Consider the following 18265-nt stretch of genomic DNA (forward strand, 5'->3'; position numbering starts at 1 on the left):
TGTATTGCAGATCTGTGAGCATTTGCCATCTTAGATGTGATTCATTAATTTTTGTATGAGTAATGTTTTGGTTGATGCCTTGTGCTTACATCAGCATTTTTCATGTGTAGTATGTCTGTAATCTCAAAAGTACATTATAGGTTGAATGTAAATGTTTGAAACTGAACATGGGGTTAAAGATAGGGTTTGTTGCTGAGAAGAAAGTATTGCAGCAGTGCATTGCTTTTCTTTGTAGGCTGGCTTGCTTGTGAGCCCACTTTTGCTCGGCTGTGCACATGGCTGAGCATGTGAATGTTTTCAAGCATAATGGTAGTTTCTGTAAGGCTTTTTCAAAGAGTGTGGTACCTTTCACAATGAAATCTGTAGATCACCTCTCATGTCTCTGGCACAGCCATTGGAATCACTCAGCCTCTCTCTTACACAGTAGTGTAGGTGCAGGTTTGAAATAATAAAGGGAAACATAAAAGGAATGTGGTCAGGCAGACCTGGATAGACTGGAGATCGTATGATTGTACAGGACTTCGCCTGGGGCAGCAAAATAGTTTTCACTTTACAAAAAAAAAAAAAAAAAAAGTCACAAGTTCTTCATTACTGAAGCTTAGTGACTTAATGGCCCAACCAAAGCTAAGATACAGTCAAAATGTGAGGGTTTTGGGCAGATGTAATGTACTTCGAATTTGAAAACATTTTTCCTGTATATATGTTGGAAGATTCTTAGAAGCTTAATGCAGAAGTTGAGCATGCATTAAATAAGTCTTGTCTGATTTTGGCAGCTCTTTGATGAAGCTATTTAAAAGGCAACTTTCTGTTGCATCCACTGTAAAATCCTGTAGTGATGTTTTCTTGTTGTGTGCTCAGAGAATGAGGCAAGAGGCTGTGGTCACATGTGCTTTTGTAGGTCCTACAGTGCGGCGAAAATACTGAGCTGCTCCTTACTGTCTATCCTGTTTCTGTGCTAGCTGTGTTTTCCCTTACTGTCTAGTGTAACAGTTTTCAAACAAAGGTCTGTTGGAATTATCTAGGTTAGAAAAATCCCATGTGTTTTAGTTGAATCCGACTGCAGGGTATGAGTTGAAGAGCCATTGATTTGCCAACAGATTGAGGAAAGCACCAGCAGCAACATTTTGCAAGGAAGAAAAGAACAGCTAGGTATTGAAGCCTCTCTCTTGGCTGAGTTGGTAGATAGATACAGACAGACAGACAGATATATTCCACCTATGTATGTGCATCTACAGCAAATGAAGGGAAACAGCTGTTTCATATTTAATAAGATTGAGCCAGTCCAAAATCTGTGTTGTGTAAATCTTTTTTGATCTCTGACCATCTTAAATGTGACCTCTTAAGTACAAGTAGATGTGTTTTGAAGGTGTAAGCAGCATGCGCTATTAGCTTTTCTATGATAAAGAACAAGTATAAATCATTAGATTCATATATAGTGAAAAAGGGCAGGATCAAAGTCTTAAATATATCAGAAGTACTTTTAAGTGCAAGAAGCATGCTAGCATAAGAGAGTTTCTTCCCAAAGAATGATTATGTTATTATTCATGGGTCCCAGAGAATGGTTTTGAGATGGAGGAGAAGGTGCAGGTGTTTTGTACTGTGTTTGAGATACAGGTTGGAGTACCTGGGAGAGGAACAACTTGCCTATGCTAGGGATTTGGAGCCGGTTGTGGTGGGTTGACTTTGGTCTTTCTTGAACCTGTGTTGCTTGCTGAATGCTGCTTATACAAAATAGTTGCTGGTCTTTTGCCTGTTCAGTGATGCTCCTAAATCATGATCCACCATTGGTAATGGGGTTCTGTTCCACCAGCTGGTGGAGGAGAGTTCTAGCGGGCCCTGTTGGAGAATGGCTGGATGAGAAGGGTCATGGATCATTAGAGCATTTGTATGAGCAGAGCTGAATCTAACCGGTGTGCTATCAAGACTAGGCCTCAGCTGAGGTTGCCAGCTGTGCTGATGGCTGCGGAGTTGCAGGGACACCGTGGCCTTAACAGGAGTCACAAACAACTCTGAGGAGGTATGTGCAGTAAAGATAAAGGAGTTATGTAAGCTAGCTAACCGCAAGTAGGAGGACCATGTAAATGACTAGGTAGTGGTTCTAGCCAATCATAGACTGCTGGGTATGCATAATTAGATACACTGTATAAATAGGAGCTATTCGGGTTAATAAAGTGAATCGTGCTTTATCACTCATATTGAGTCAGCTGCGTGATATTCCCTGCCACTCGCAGGCCCTTCCATGGAACTTTGCAGAGCAGCTTGGAGGTTAGTTTCACAGAGTTTGATTAATGTGAAAGAGGTAAAGACAGCAAAATAGATTAGCTGTGACAAGAGTGCAGGCAGGTTTGTAAGTATACACCTCCCATGTTCAGCAGGGGCACAGGCAGGTTCTCCACTCTTGTACTTTCTGAACCCAAGGCTTGCAGGATAGATGATATCTTGTGGGTTGCTATGTACGTCACAGTGTTCTAGAAATACATTCATAGCAGAATAGTGAATGCCTGAAGTACAGTTTCTGATGGTCTGCTCTTACATTTTTTGGAGTTTGGGGTTTTTTTTGGGTGGTGGTGGTGATCAATACTGCCTTTGAGCATGCAAGCCTGTTCCAGAAGTTAGTGCAGTGGTTCTCAGGCTTTTTAGATTAGGGTTCCTGTAGTAGTTTGGCTCTTCCTCTTTCTTGATGAAGGGCATGTTGTGTATGATCTTCCCTTCCTACGGGGTCGAATGTATAAACATTACGTGCCACATGTGGCTGACAGACTCTTTGGCAAAGGCAGATGAAAAAGGCTAGGAAAGGAATGCAAGGAAAGGAAAAAGTCTTGATGAATTTGTCTTAGAGGCACTTGTATTCAGATACTCCAGATCTGAATTCCACTATTTTGAAAATCAATGGTATAATGCAATCAGCAGAGTGACCGGTGGTTCTGCTGTGATTGTGGGGAGCAAGTGCTACATGAGGAAGGGGAACAGAGCAGCAAAACTGCTGAGTCTCTTTTGCTTGAGGGAGAAGAAAAAAAAATTTTTCTCCTTTGTCTCAGTCTTCCCCATTATTTTGTGTTGGGAAAGAAAAAACTGTCCTGTTCATCCCTGTCCATTCCCCTTCCAGCCAGCAGTGGTATCCATTCTTCTAGCAAAACAAGGCTACTTCCACCCAATTCTAAGCACTTGTTTCTAGCCACCTTTTCTGCTTTGCTTCAACATTTTTTGCTATCATGGAAGTTTTGTGTAACCTTCTGTCAGACAGTCAAACACTGACACTTCTATTGCTGGAGAGTGGGTATGAAGCATGGTAGAGGAGTTGTTTTGCTTCCTTTTGTAAGACTCCTGATAATGTCTAGATACAGTAGCTTCAGGGCCTGGGTCTCTCCACGTGTCTCTAGATGCACAAGAGAATTTCACTTAGTATGAATGAGCTCGCAGGCCATCATCATGTTCTTAGATGTTTGTTTTTTTCGTTTTGTGACATCACATCCAGTAGGATAATAGAAGTGTTTTTGTTGTGCATTTTCTGTCAGGATGAAGACTCTAGAAACCTACTGGGACTACAAGGAAGCTGCATTAAATTATCAAGAAGCCTGGAAAGTGCTGCGTAGCCAAGCCTTGCTGGGTTGGGTCAAGAATGCCAAGGAATACCTGCACTTCACATGAGAATACATGCAGCTATGTAGATGCCAGTAAACCCTGGCGAACAGCAGATACCTCTGCAGTTCAAGGGCCAGGAAAAGATGTCCGCTAGTTTGTGTTCTGTAAGGAGACAGGCAAAAGGAGAGCAATTTACAGAAGTCTTTGTTTTGGTTGAGTTGAAGTCCCTTTTTTATTGAAATACAGAAAAATACCACTGCAGACTTAAAGTTCTCTTCATGATGTGCTGTGGTCTGAGGATATGATCTGTCAGCGTAGTCCATTGCAATGGAAGAACTGAAATTGAAACAGTGCTATGGGAGAAAGGCTTTCATTGTAAAATTTTAGTGTTTGCTTTCATTCTTCATAATGTTATGGTTGTTCTTGTGTTACTGGGACAACCCTAATGTACAGTAAGTAATAATTTTGTAACTCTTGGCTCTCCTTGTTTGGTGTCAGGAAGAATTTTCCGTGTCCCCCAGCCACGTTGCTTCTAACTGGAAATACTAGTTCTTTTAAAAGGTCTTTTTTCTGGGAGTCCTTCATATAAGCTGCTATTTACTAAATACAGCCAAAGCAGAAGCAAAAGAGTGATGGGGTTAAGGCTGTGTCAAATAATAACTACTTACAGTATCCCCTGCATCTCTTTTAATTTCAGAACTTTGCCAGATACCCCTTTCGTGGGCAGGAAAAAACCACTCCTGAATTACCTGGTTCACAGCTGTCAATCCTGTGTAATTCCAGGCAAATATTTACAAACTTTTCAGTGTTTCAAGCACAGTCCATCCCCCAGTCCCCCTGTGATACACAGTTAATTAAAAGCAGGCATGCCTTAGCCATTTATGTCACTGTTTCCTGGCAGGTGTTCATGAATAGCCTGGCAAAGGTGGAGATGCTCTGGGGGAAACTGGAAGTTGTGTCTGGCAGTCTTTGCATTTATACTTTCTTACCAAGTATCATCTGCATGGCGAAATGGTCAACGCTGCGAGCTGGGGGGGAGCAGCGGGTAATCCTCCTTAAGCTTTCTGTCCCAGTTACTGTGTTCTGTGAGCAAGTTTGGGACTGTGTAACTGCTACTGAGCACACACTCCCCTTCTGTACCTTTTCTGTTGAAAATGACAATTCATAACATTTGGACAAGGCAAAGGCAGGATGAAAAAAAAGAGGTGGATAATTTAGAACTTAAGAATTCTTTAGTGATCTTAGTTTTCTGTTCTTTGTTATCTTACTATGGTTTTAGACTTGAAAAATGGGCACAGCAGTTCTCCAAATAGCTCAGCAGGTTGGTTGACTGTAAAGCTACATATGGGACTGAACAGTCCATATCACGTTACAGTCTGAGAATGGATTACAGCAAATCTTTTTACTTTGCACCTGGGTTGACTTGTCAAATAAGAATAGTTCTCTTACTTGTTGAAGAAATAAGAAAGAACTTGAATTCTGTGCATATAAGTCTGTCTTCTCAAATGCAGCACCAACATGCAGAAAGACCACTGTTGTATTGGTGAGGGTGGAGTCTTTTTGTGTGTTTGTAGAGGGCAGGGGATTATGGAGAATTGTGACTTGCATTAGTCATTAGAGGATGAAAAATGGCCACATGGCGTTGCAGACAGGCTACAGGGTGAACTGCTGAAGAGAAATGGTAACAGGTATTGTAATTGAGCAAACAGCATTCCAAGGGCAGTCTTGTAGCGTATTTAAAGAGATAACCAGTAAATTTCCATTCTCCTGAAATTTACCTTTGTCTTTCCCAGAAATCTTGTAGAAACTATACCTTAACATACCTAGTTTCCCTTTGTTAATGAACAAAGTCTGTAGTGAACCTGCTGACCAGACTGGAATGTTCCTATTTCCTATCCAGCTGCAATATTAAAATGGGTTACATAAGGCTAGTTGCACTCTAGTCTTGGCGTCAGACTAGTTTTCAGATGAGCAGTTTTACGATGTAAATTCTTTTAACTCTTTCCTAAAATTTGAGCCTGGCTGTTAGGAGAGATTGTTCCTGGTAAGATTTTCCTGTGTATTTGTAAAATACTGGTGAACTGTGGACTACTGCTTTTTGCTACTTGTCAGCTGTAAAAGTTTTCAAGGTGCTGAAGACTCACACTAACCTTGCTTTTTGGATGGAGTTGAGGACATATTTAAGCCTAGAGCGAGGCACTGAATATCGAAGAGAGGGAAGGAGCTAAAACAAAGCAGCATTTAGAAGGCTGAGGGGCTAAGCCTGCAGAATCTTAACTCAACTGGATCGCATTTCTGGGATTGTAAGTAAGTATTCAAATGCTGCATCTGGTTCATTACAAAATGCCAGGAAACGCTCTGGGCAGTACCAAGAAACTGCTTTACAAATCGGAAGGAAAAGATATATGGAGAAGAGATAACACAATCTCTGCTTTTGAAAGAGGTAGCAAACTGAACTTTCATTATTGTCAGCAGATCTTTGGTCCAGAATTGCTCCTGGACGGTAGCAGTTGACATATTTCAGGCTTGTATCACTCCTTTGCACTGGCATAGCTGACACACCAAAATACAGAGGTAAGCAAGGCGCAGGGGGGACAACAGAATGCAGAGGCTGTGCTACAGGGGAGCCGTGTGTGTGTGTGAAGCAGGGGAAATGAATTGCTGACAGGTCTTGGTTAACAAGGACAACCAAACAATTGGTAATGGGAGCAGCAGAGCATATGAGGGCACCAAGATTCCCAAGGGACGTGTACAATGCTCTACAGAGCATATTTGTATTACCCAGATGGGTCCTTGCCTTATTTGCCAGAACAAAGAGACTGTAATCCTTATTTTGAGTGGGATATCTTTAACAGCTTCACTATTGGAGAAATTGTCATTGTCAATCACAGTAAGAAGATGGGGCAGACTGCCTGCTGATCTTTAAGGAAGTCAAAACCAGAGCACAGAAACAAGTGCTTCTGTCCACGTGTAGAAGTACACAACCTGTTTGAGGTGGAGGCTGCAGTTCGTAACACAGCATGCTAGCATCCCATTCCCTTTGAAAAAGCAACGTTTTGGTATTGTACTGTGCTTCTGCTGCTCACCTTGCACAGGCTGAAGCACTTACTGATCTCGGTATGTTCAGAGTAAATTGAAGACTACTCAGATTATTATCTTTGTAGGGAAAACAAACTATGAGCCCAAGACAAGGTGTAGATTTTCACTAGGAGTTGAATCACTTTGCAATAAGCCCAGTAAGGGCTAAAGGAAGGGAAGAGCCAGGGCTGTGCTGCTGAGGGCAGGAGGAAGAGCCAAGCTTTTCCTTTCACTTGTTACAAACAATTAGCTGGTTATGAAACCACACATGGAGAAAATGCTTGAGGCATAAGTATGGAAATGAAGTGTAAGTTACTGTTGTTAAGGAGGAAAGAAGGGTGTTGGAGTAAAACAGAGAGCTAAACGTAGTTGAGGGACCTATCAGTTCCTTCTCTCAAAGCATATCCACCCCAAGAATCTGGTAACATCCTTATAATGAGGATTGCAACAGTGGCTTACAGGTGGAAGCAAGATAATTTTTGAGGAAAAGCTATCTAAATTCATCTAGTACTGGCTTAGTTATAGCTGAGAAGACATTTCAAGTTAGCTTAAAGACGGGTGCTGTAGGTATAGCAAGGTATTTCTTCATTTTCTGTTCAGTGTATAAATTGAAAAGCCTTCCCAGTCCTGAAGGTTTACAGAAGGTGAAGATGATATGAGACCCAAATGCATTTAATATTTTTACAAGAGTGACTGTACTATCTAAAGGGATCCATTTCATCTACGTATTTCAAAAAGAAATACCTTGATGTTTTATTGAAATTTTAAGTGCATCTGCAGATGAAAAGTACAGGTACTGCTGTAAAGCATTTATCCTTGCATTCTCTGAATTATTTGTGTACCTGGGCTGCTAAATCTAAATTGATAATTAGAGTAGTTACATGGGGTTTTTTAGAGGCTTATGAAGGGTATTCCAAAAGTCATCTTGATCATAAGACTGGGAATAAAACTTCATCTTCCCTTGTTTTGTTTAGATATATCTGTGTCCTAGCATGCAGTTAGCTTTATCTAGCAGTTGTAAGTTATGTTTCTTACTCTCCTCTTAATAGCTAGCAAAAAATACTACTTGATAATCATAGACAAGCCGTGAACTTTCAGCTTAAAGGAAACAGAACATTTTCCGGTAATAAAAGGTAGTAAAAAACATCACAGATGAAAACCCTTCATTCTGAATCAAAAATTCTGTTATGAGTAAACATTAATACTAAATGTGTGGAGGGGGAGGGTGGAAGGAATTAATGATGAAAGCAGTTGACGGAATGTTTATAAAAGCAGTGGTATACATTGCAGTGCTATTCTGAATAATGAAAGGCTTACTGCACCAGCAGCACATTTTCAGATGCAGTAAGCACATGCAGCACTGTTACTGTGACAAGCTGCAATAATACAGTAGTGTCAACATTTCATAGGCTCCAACCTTCTCATTTCGGAGTGCTTCTGCTGGTACCTGTGAATAACTGTAGAGTCAAACATAAGTCTAGGCATAAGGCGGCTTCATGGGAGTTGAGTTAGTGTGATTTTCATTTAAGCTTGGAAAGCGATAAATCTCCACTGTGACTGGAAACATTTTAAAAACTAATCTCTCCTGCACCGTGTAGTGTGACAATGAAGTAAAACTTTTATTAGGAATCTAAACTGTAATCAGTGTTTCCTTGCTGGCTTACAAAATTCAAAGTGATGCTACTATTCCAACCCAGTGTTACCCTTTAATATCAAAGCATGAACTCCAGTGCTGTGCAGTTAGGTCAATTAGGTGTTTTCTCTGCCCCACCACCACAATTCAGAGCTACAAGTTTGCCTTTTTGCCTGTAGGCAGAGGTAGCTGTGTTAACTATGGTAAGCCCATTTGGAGAGAAGTTGAGCCCCATGTGAACAGCAACCTTTTTTGGCTTTGTGGCAAAGCCTCTTCACCTTTGTTGTGCTGCATACATGCTTTGGCAATAGTGCTTATAAACTGGAGGAACTGATCTCAAATTATCTTGCATGCAGCATTTCTAATTCTAGTTGTCTGCCTCAAGTAAGCAGAATCACAGAATGATCTGGGTTGGAAGGGACCTTTAAAGGTCATCTAGTTCAAACCACCTGCAGTGAGCAGGGACATCTTCAATATATTGGCTTGCTTAGAGCCCCATCACACCTGACCTTGAATGTCTACAAGCTCTGAACAACCTGTTGCAGTGCCTCACCACCCTCATGGGGGGGGGGGGGGGGGGGGGGGGGGGGGAAGCCCTCTTCCTTTTATCTAGTCTGAATGTACCGTCTTTTAGTTTAAAACCAATAAAAAGCCTGTCCCCATCTTTTTTATAAGCCTCCTTTAAGTACTGAAAGGCTGCAACAAGGTCTTCCTGGAGCCTTCTCTTCTCCAGGCTGAAATATCACCAACTCTGTCAGCCTGTCTTCATCGCAGAGGTGCTCCATCCCTCTCATCATTTTTGCGGCCCTCCTCTGATGTCTTTACTGTGCTGAGGACTCCAGAGCTGGATGTAGTACTTCAGGTGGGGTTTCAGCAAACAGAGCAGCGGGGCAGAATCCCCTCCCTTGACTTGCTGGCCATCTTTCTTTTGATGCAGCCCAGGATACAGTTGGCTTTCCGGGCTGCAAGCACACATTGGCAGGTTGTGTGCAGTTTTTCATCCACCAGTACCCCCAAGTCCTTTTCCACACGGCTCCTCTCAGTCCCTTTGTCCCCCAGCCTGTATTGATACTGGGGGTTGCCTCAACACAGGTGCAGGACCTTGCACTTGGCCTTATTGAACCTCCTGAGGTTCACACTGATCGACTTCTTGAGCTTGTCCAGGTCCCTCTGAATGGCACCCTATCCCTCAGGCCTGTCAGCCACACTACCCTGCTGTATAGCAAAGCAGTTCTTTCACATACTTGGTTCTGTAACGTCCTTAAAATACGTACAGAATTTTTAGTTGGAAATGACATGTATATTTATATTACTACCTGTAACGCAACTACTGGCTGCCTTTTGTTTTTAAAAAGCTGCTTATGTGACTTCTAATCTGTACTCCTTGCCAATTATTTCCTTCTCTGCAATAACTCATGTACAAATCATACCTTCCAGTTCTGCAGCTCTCTGGTCTCCTTTTCAGATCATTCTTTCTCCTAGGTGCCCCTTTTCCCCCTATATGCTCTACTTTTGTCACCTAGGTCCTGCTTTCAAAGCCCACAGTATTTACTCCACTGATAGCCTGTGGGCAGGCACAGATGATGATGAGATCTAGTAGTTTTGAAACTATTGGTTTTGGAACCTGCAGTTTGCTCCTTCTTTCTTTATTGTATTCCATGTACTACAGGTTGAGAAGCTGTACAGTGTCCACTAAATAATATAAGAAGCTGTATAGTGTCTAGTAAATGCGATGTATAACTTCCTTGCCAGAATTAAGGTAAAGAAATGACAGCACTGCCTGTTTGTGACAGTTTTTATTGTACTTGTTAACTGAGAAAGAGGAACACATTAGCTCAATTCAACATGATCAGCATCTTGCTCCTGCTTAGGATAAGCTAGCAAATCCAGTGCTCCCAGTACTAATTTAATGTTTTTATTTTTCTTAAGCTAACACCTCAAAACAGAATAAATGCATATTCTTCTTTTCATGTTTTAGTAGCCCAACTACTTTGCTTTATTATTTAATAAATTTTGTCAAATGTATCCCCCAAAGGAGTGAGGCTCTGGGAGTTCATAGCCATGAGAAAAAAAATTGCACAAAACCAACAAAACTTTTTTTGATAATTTAACAGTCTAATAAAACAAGACCTATCAATATATTAAGAACTAAATCCAGTTACAAATGCATGTATATAGAAGGAACTTCTGTGAATGTCAGAACAGAAAATGATCAGCTATTTACAAGATACACGGCAGGATGGTGTAGTAGCCAAGACCCACCATTCAGAAACCGAATGTGTTCTCTCCACTGTAGGCAACATACAAGAATCCATCCTCATCCTTCTCCTTCTCATAAAGTTGTCCCATAGTTAAGCTTGAAGAGGAGGAAAAAAAGAGAAATGGTTTGCTTGGATCATGACAGTTGCAAATGGTAACAGTTAGAGCCTCACATAAAGAAGGATTAATAAAAGCTAAAAACTTGTCTGTCTGTAAATTAAAATACAAAAATGAGGATAACTCCTGAGTTAGCAAGATGATCCTAGGCTCTCTGTAGTGTCTAGGTTTTTGTAACTTCTTCGTAAGTGCATTTGTCAGAATGCTTCCTTACGTTACTGGAATGTATTCTGAATGTATTCCAGGTTCTGAATCATCTATTTTTGATGCCATGACTAATACCAAGATCAGTAGCCTGACAACACCTTCCTTGAATGCAGCTGCATTAATGTCTTGTTTGTTGTGTGAGCAACCTCGTTTCTCCCTCTACCTAGTGTAGTCATGAATGTTCAGCTGGTCTGAAGTCTGTTGAACTTGTGTTTTTTGGACTGTTTCTTTGAAGTCCAGGTTGTTTTGGGGAGTAAAAGCTTTTCCTATTTTGTTAGAAAAGTGCTAGCACCAAAATGCATGGGAAATAAATGACAAGTTAGCCAGAAACTTGTGCTTTTTCATTGGATAAGGTTTTGAATGTTTTGACCGAATGAAAATTTTCTTAAACTGAATAGGCATGTGGCCCTTCAGTCTAAGCCATTGCAGTCTTGAGGGCAATGTCTGTATTTTGAAAACAAAAAGAAACCTAAGCAATTACTTGGCCAGCACAACTGCTCCAACCATCTGTCTTACAGATGAAACAGGCAGTTGGACACCAGCCAGTTGCACAAATGGCACCTCCTCAGCTCACCTGTCTCTGCCTTCCCAAGACTGAGAAAAGGCTGAATGATGACTTTTTACCCAAGAGAGGACCTGGGAAGAGTTGCAGGCAGTACTTGAAATGGAAGGGAATTCGTAAGTAGTAGATAAAATTTTTGGATGAGGAGAGAAGGATGTCAAGAGTTAGTGGCCTGTGTAATAAACGCAGCCTATGAGAAGAGCAAAGCCAGTAAAAGATTTTTGGTTTATCTGTTAACAAGTGATCATTTTTACATTAATTTTGAAGGACCAAGGTGCTATTTTTTCCAGCAGAGATGTGACATCTCATCACGAAATTGTGAGATGAGACAATGTGCCCTTTCTTTTTCTCTCCTGTTCCTAGCAGTTCTACAGCACTGTTAAGATGATGACATACAGGCACTCCTCGTACTCTTACAAGAAAACAAGCCGAAAAAGATGGTTCTCACAAGTCCCTATTGTGTACCACAAAGTAAATAAAAATATCCCTGAGTCTGGACAGGTTACCTGGAGGGACTGTTACTGTTAAACAGGTAAGGGTTAATAAGAAGAATATTATATCTAAGCCACACAATAGCATGAAGTACTATTTCCTCCAATACTACTCAAGTATCTCGTATAGAAAGCAGTTGTAGCAGCTGCTTCTGCTATACATTATTCTGTATGTAGCAGACAACCGTGAAACTTATTCCTATATAAAAGCAATGTGAAAAAACTTCCTATAAACATTTTGCATTTTGTTTACAGAGGAAAAAAAGTAATTTTTAAAACAAGTAACAGCAACTAGTCTAACGTCTTAATTTCTTTGTCAGCTGACAGTTTAATGTTTTTTCAGAATAATTCATGGTGTTTGCTTTAGAGTGTTTAACATGCAATTTCACTGTTACGCTGGAAATTATTTTTCTTTTTTGCATTGATGGTGTACAAAGATGCCATAATAACTCCAGAGCTCACCCTCTTGGCATGGAAGTAAACCGCATTATATTTTTCATTCACCTTTCCTTGCAGCTTAGCCTAAGAAGTAAGATGTTTTATGAAACTCATGAGGGCAAAAAACCTATCATAGTGAGAGTAAGGTATAAACAAACACCTCCTAAAATCACCAAATAAGCGTCAGAGGGGAGTTACTGTCCCTCTGATACGCAGAGGCTTGCTGAAATGGTTCTGAATACCAAGTGAATAGTTTCTCACCTGGACTGTGGGACAGTCTTGTCTACGAAGAGGAATATTGCTTTCTCAGATGGCAGTTGAATCCTCTTCCTGATGATCCACATGAACTGGGCCACGGTGATGTCAGATGGAACCAAGTACTTCCTCTTGTCAATATCAACAATCTGAGATCCCGACACCTTCTCCACTATGACCTGTAAAGCACAGGTGTGAAGGTCAGGCTTTTCAGGATTGGTATGAAAAAACAGCTTTGGTAAATCACTTGCTGCTACAGGCTTACAACAGTGAACAGAGAGGAGGAACAAAAAAGGTTTCCTGACTGCAACCAAATGAGAGACAGGACTGACTCTGCACGGTAAAACCTGATTTTACAATTCACTAAAACTTATTTTCACATATGCTCAAAACTTCCTGTGCCTAAAGTTGACAGTCATGGGGTAAAATGAGGCAATATGCCTAAAAGCGACCTGTGACAGGAAAGTATACACATCTTATTAACTTTTTGTACACCAATGATAGGAAAGTACTGCAATGTGGACCCCAGGTTGGCCATAAGCCAGCAGTGTGCCCTGGCAGCAAAGGCAGCTAATGGTATCCCGGGCTGCATTAGGCAAAGTATTGCCCACAGGTGGAGGGGTGTGATCCTTCCCCTGTACTGGCACTGGTGAGGCCACATCTGGGGTGCTGTGTCCAGTTCTGGGCTCCTCAGTACAAGAGAGACAGGGCCATACTGGACAGAGTCTGACAAAGGGCCTCAAAGATGTTTAAGGGATTGGAGCATCTCTCATATGAGGAGGGGCTGGGAGAGCTGGAACTGTTTAGCCCAGGGAAAAGGCGGCTCAGGGGGATCTTACCAGTGTGCACAAACACCTGTGAAGGGAGGGTGCAAAGAAAGTGGAGCCAGGCTGTTTTCAGTGGTGCCCAGCGAGAGGACAAGAGGTGATGGGCACAGCACAAACTGAAACACTGGGGGTTCCCTCTGAACGTCAGGAAACAATTCCTTACTGTGCAGGTGACGGGGCACTGGCAGAGGTTGCCCTGAGAGGTTATGGGGTCTCCCACCTTGGAGATGCTCAAAAGCGGTCTGGAGACCATCCTGGGCAGCGCTGTGGGTGGCCCTGCCCGAGCAGGGGGGGGCTGGACCAGGTGACCTCTGGAGGTCCCTTCCAGAAGTCCAAGACACTTGTAATCTCACTAACTGCAGTTGATAGTAACAAACTAAGGAATCCATTTAACCATATTCCTTCCTTGCCCCATTCAGCTGTAGTGAAGTCATGAAAAATTCAACTAGACTGCAGCACTGGTACTTAAGCAATGGCAGGTGACCTGAGGAAGGGCATTCCCTTTGTACAGATGCTACTTATTTTGGTTTTGTCACTATCACAACATAAAAAGAAAGTAAAATACAAAAGTGTAGTTCAGTTGCACAGGACCTACAATGATCATCTAGCCTGACTGCCCAACCATTGTCCAAATGCCTCTTAAACACTGACAGGCTTGGAGCATCAACCACCTCTAGGAGGCCCGTTCCGGTGTTTGACTACCCTCTTGGTAAAGAAATGCTTCTTAATGTCAAGACTGAACCTCCCCTGATGCAGCTTTGATCCATTCCCAGGCATCTTGTCCCTGGATCCCAGGGGGAAAGACGCTGGCACCTCCCTATGTCCCCTCCTCAGGAGGCTGCATAGAGCAATGAGGTCGCCCCTCAGCCTCCCTTTCTACAAAAGAGACAAACCCAGAATCCTTAGCTGCTTCTCATAGGATGTGCAAGTGTGACCATCGCTGCTTCAAGTCTTGTGTTAAAACAGAATTCTAGTTTGCAACAAACATGCCCTCTTCCTTTTTAAATTGTCCTATGACTAAATAAAATCCCAGAATACAAAGAAATACAGATTTAATGTATGTGCCACCTCCACCCTTCTGACTTAACTGTCATCTTTAAACACTGTCCCAAATTGCTCCTAACAGATGAGAGAACCTACTGCCTTGACATGATGCATAGCAAAAGAAAAATAAAAACCAAGGAAGAAATACTAGAAATAAATTGCAGTAACAGTGAAGCTAAAAAAATCAGTATTTAGGTAAATGGGAGGAAGAATCGGCAGTCTAGTCCAGTATCTAATCTGCCATTTTACTGGTTGCATACAAGCCAGAGATGCCAGAATGGCTCTGTCTGTCAGAAACTGTCACATGAAGCAGAGGCACATGCATACCTCAGGTAACTCAGTGTAGAGCTGAAGCAGCCACATTATAGCTGAATACAGTCAAAACTGTTAAGAGTTGCAGTGTGAACTGTGGTGTTACGTAAGGGTCTAGCTGGCCATAGACCACATACTCATTTTTTTACAGTACTTTGCAGTACTGCTTTTGATTTTGACATCTATGCTTTCTGCATTTCTATAATCTGGAAATTATTATTGACCTGCTATAGCTAGCCACCAAGCATTTCAGCCAGGCTCAAGGAAGAGAAATAAATCATGGCTCTGGAATACCAACTGGCCTGCCAAGGATGCCAGCTGAGCACTCCATCAAAGCACCAGAAAGGTGTGGTGATGTGATTTTTGTCTGTGTGCCTCTGCTGTACCAGACTTACACTGCCAGAAATCCAGCCATGTATACATCTGACGTTAAAAACTACGTGATGACAGCTTCAGTTGACTGGATGAAGTTACAGGACGACAGTGAAGCTGTACTAATAAAGTACACGTTTTAGCTGTATATGAATGAGAGCAGATCAGATATGTAGGCTGTAAGGAAAATAAATAAAATAACCACAACCCAATGTCATGCTGCTAGGCCACCACAGGAACTTAGCTATTCTCTGCCTACACCGGGAGCATTTGGTAACAAGAACCAGGCACAACCCAAGCAGAGGTGCCTAGATAAGAAGATGTTCGCAGCCTCAACAGGCTTTTGTTTGCAACTTTGAAAAAAGACTGCCTACATCAATCACTATTTGAGGATGTCTGTAGACTCAGGTCTGCAGTAACATAGTAATTTTATCACTGGAAAGCAGAATTCATTTTTTTTTAACACGTTATTCTGAATATAACTGCATTCTAAGGATTACTGTTCCACTGTGGTGGTGTTCATGTCAGACTTACTGACGCTGTTCTCTGCTTTGTATTATGATGAACTGACATGAGAGTATCTTATTTCATGTGTCAGGAAATTAGAAACTGACTACAGGAACTAAAGATGGCAAGACAGCCACAAACAAAACCAAACAAAAAGCAAGAAGTACAGGAGGAAGGAGAATTAATTATTACTTGTGGAAAGGACCTGACACTTCCTGCTCCACCCTGGCTAGTTCTTGAAGGGAAAATGCAGCGCATGGGGAAATAAGGCTTACAAAAGGTTCCAGTGTCTCCATTCCTTAGTTCTGCATTCCCTGTTGCTACAGCAAACGGGTACTGCTCAAGTAAATTTACAACATATACTGTCTTATGATCTGATGATGATGAACTTATTACTGTCTTATAATTTCCTCAGCTCTGCCTACAGAAACAGGAGGACAGAGTAGCTGCCTCTTGCAATTTAGTATGAGGGAACTGTAAAGAGGACCAAGTACAGCTTGAAATGAATACTGAAGCCTCAACAATGAACAACTGATATTTTTTTTTTTAAGATTACAATAGCACACTAGACATTTTAGCTTCATAATACAGAAACTGTCATAACTACACATCAAGGTTGTTGGTGAACTGCTTCTAGTAAAACTTATAGATACCTTTAAGCATTAGACCACTTAATTCCCCAGGCAAATTTAAGATTACAGCGCTTAGCAAGCATGAATTTCTTTCGCCTCTCATTTCTAGAAGGTCTACCCTAGGGCAGGGACAAGGTGCTCATGTATTATCTTAGTAGGTTTGAACCACTGAAACATCTCTAAATCCAAGTAGACAGATACAGCAGCTGGGAATTGAAGTCACTTTGAGCTATGTCACTGGATGCAGACTATAACCTGGAAAGCAGGAAACACACGTTAAGTCTGAAAAACACTTTTGACTATTAAATGCCAAAAGTATATTTGATACCAACTGTTTTGTGAAAGCTACATGGCTCAATCTGAATCATCAAGCTGAAAACATTTATAAGCCCAGACAAAGCAACACACTGCAATTTAATTCCTCTATCCATCCACACCTTGCTGTCCATTCTTGATACAGCATCATGTAATTCTGACTCACACTATGAGTTTCAATGTCTCTCTTTCCCTTAGGGTTATGAAGGGTATTCTTCAAAAAGGACAGATGGCTATCTGTGGAGATGTATGGTCATCAGCGTATATATGAGGGGGTAGTTAGCCAAGCAGAGAATGGCAAGGTTCAGATCAGCCTGCCAGACTGCAACTGGAGAAGATGCTGTGACTACATGCAACTCAGCAGCAGAGAAAGTCAATGGGATTAGAGGTTCTTCTCTGGGCTGCACTGCCTAGGAGGTCAGACAGGAGTGGCACTAACTGGCATAAGGTCAGGTGCGATGTGGAAATTTTACTCGCAAGCAGAAAAGTTGAGAATATGGACCTGTTGCTGGCTGTTACATAAGCATGTGAAATGCGGTCATTTCACTGACTGAAACATGACAAAAGGGACTGTGGAGCAAAGAGGTCATTCACTGTTTAGTAGGTATTAATGCAGAAAGGAGGGGTCACCACTTGCACTGGCTGTTCAAACAGGGTTTGCATGGGAAGATTTATGACCAGGTAAGACTGGTTATAGGTGTGGAATACATAAGGGACAATCATCTTCCCCATATAGCCAGGAAGGAAGACTGTCAAGGTTTAAAGGATTTATGATCTTTCTTTGGATCAGGCACAGAATGAATCCTCACGACACTTAAGGCATTTGCTGGGATATAATTGCCACTAGAAGAAACCAGGACACTGATAAACCAGCAACATGCCTGGGAAGTATTTAGAAAGTCAGGCACTCTTGCTTGTCAATACGCACTGGGGCACGGGAGGCAGTGCTGTATTAGTTACATGTGTTTGGAGCCTCTTTAAAACACCTAAGGACAGAAAAGGGAGGATGAATTTACTTAGTAGGATCTGATCAAAGAAGAGAGGGCAGGATGGAAACAGTTTATCCATCTTTGCCACCAAGAACTCAGATGAAGATGGCTTGGTTACTCACCGGGACACGGTCAGGGTATTTGGCTCGGATTTTTGCCGACTCGACACATCTGTGCTCTGTGAACAAAACTCGTAATTAGTCATCGCATAGTAATAGCATCGCCGGTGCCCTGGGCTGAAAGGGCAGTGCCCGCCGGGGCGGGAGCCTGCGGCTATCGCGACCGTCTCGCCCGGCCGAGGGGGTCTCCAGCTGCTCACGGAGGCCAGCCCTGGGCCCGCCCGAAGACACGGGGCGGTGCGGGGTGGGGGGAGCCGCCCGGGTCGGGAGGCCGCGGGGCAGATGGCGACAGAGGAAGCGGAGGGCGGCGGGGCCGCCGGTGGGAGCGCCGGGCCCACCCTTACCCAGCGCGTGGTCCTCCTTGAACATCCACTTCATGATGCGGGCCGGCGGGGAGCGGGGCCAGCGGCGGCGGGGCCCGTGTGCGGGCGGGCGGGGGCTCCTGCCGGGCGGGCGGGCCTGTCGGTGTCACGGTCCCTGTCACAACAACAACAGCCACGGCTCGGCAGGCGGGATTTCCGGCTCC

The 18265-nt window shown here is 42.6% G+C and overlaps 2 protein-coding genes across 8 annotated transcripts in view; one reads left to right on the forward strand and one right to left on the reverse strand.

Moving 5' to 3' along the window:
• Positions 1–12163, forward strand: part of ADAT1 (adenosine deaminase tRNA specific 1) — a 31199-nt gene extending 19036 nt beyond the window's left edge. For 3 of the 7 annotated variants that reach the window (XM_055726572.1, XM_055726571.1, XM_055726573.1), the window contains one exon: positions 3516–8863. In XM_055726572.1, coding sequence (XP_055582547.1) covers positions 3516–3648 — 133 coding nt within the window. In that variant the 3' untranslated portion in view covers positions 3649–8863. Of the gene's footprint in view, positions 1–1810; positions 2266–3515; positions 8864–11394; positions 11555–11801 lie in introns of those variants that run through there. The other 4 variants (XR_008735092.1, XR_008735094.1, XR_008735091.1 and 1 more) reach the window with 4 other exon arrangements.
• On the reverse strand, positions 10071–18254 carry GABARAPL2 (GABA type A receptor associated protein like 2). Its single transcript, XM_055726580.1, has 4 exons — positions 18084–18254; positions 17743–17798; positions 12629–12801; positions 10071–10649 (listed from the first exon to the last, which is right to left on the reverse strand). Exons 1-4 carry the CDS (start codon positions 18115–18117, stop codon positions 10559–10561), a joined length of 354 nt encoding a protein of 117 aa, XP_055582555.1. The 5' UTR covers positions 18118–18254; the 3' UTR covers positions 10071–10558.
• Between the last annotated feature and the right edge of the window lie 11 nt (positions 18255–18265).

This window comes from Falco cherrug, chromosome 14 (genome assembly GCF_023634085.1).
Source record: "Falco cherrug isolate bFalChe1 chromosome 14, bFalChe1.pri, whole genome shotgun sequence".
Classification (NCBI taxonomy): Eukaryota; Metazoa; Chordata; class Aves; order Falconiformes; family Falconidae; genus Falco; species Falco cherrug.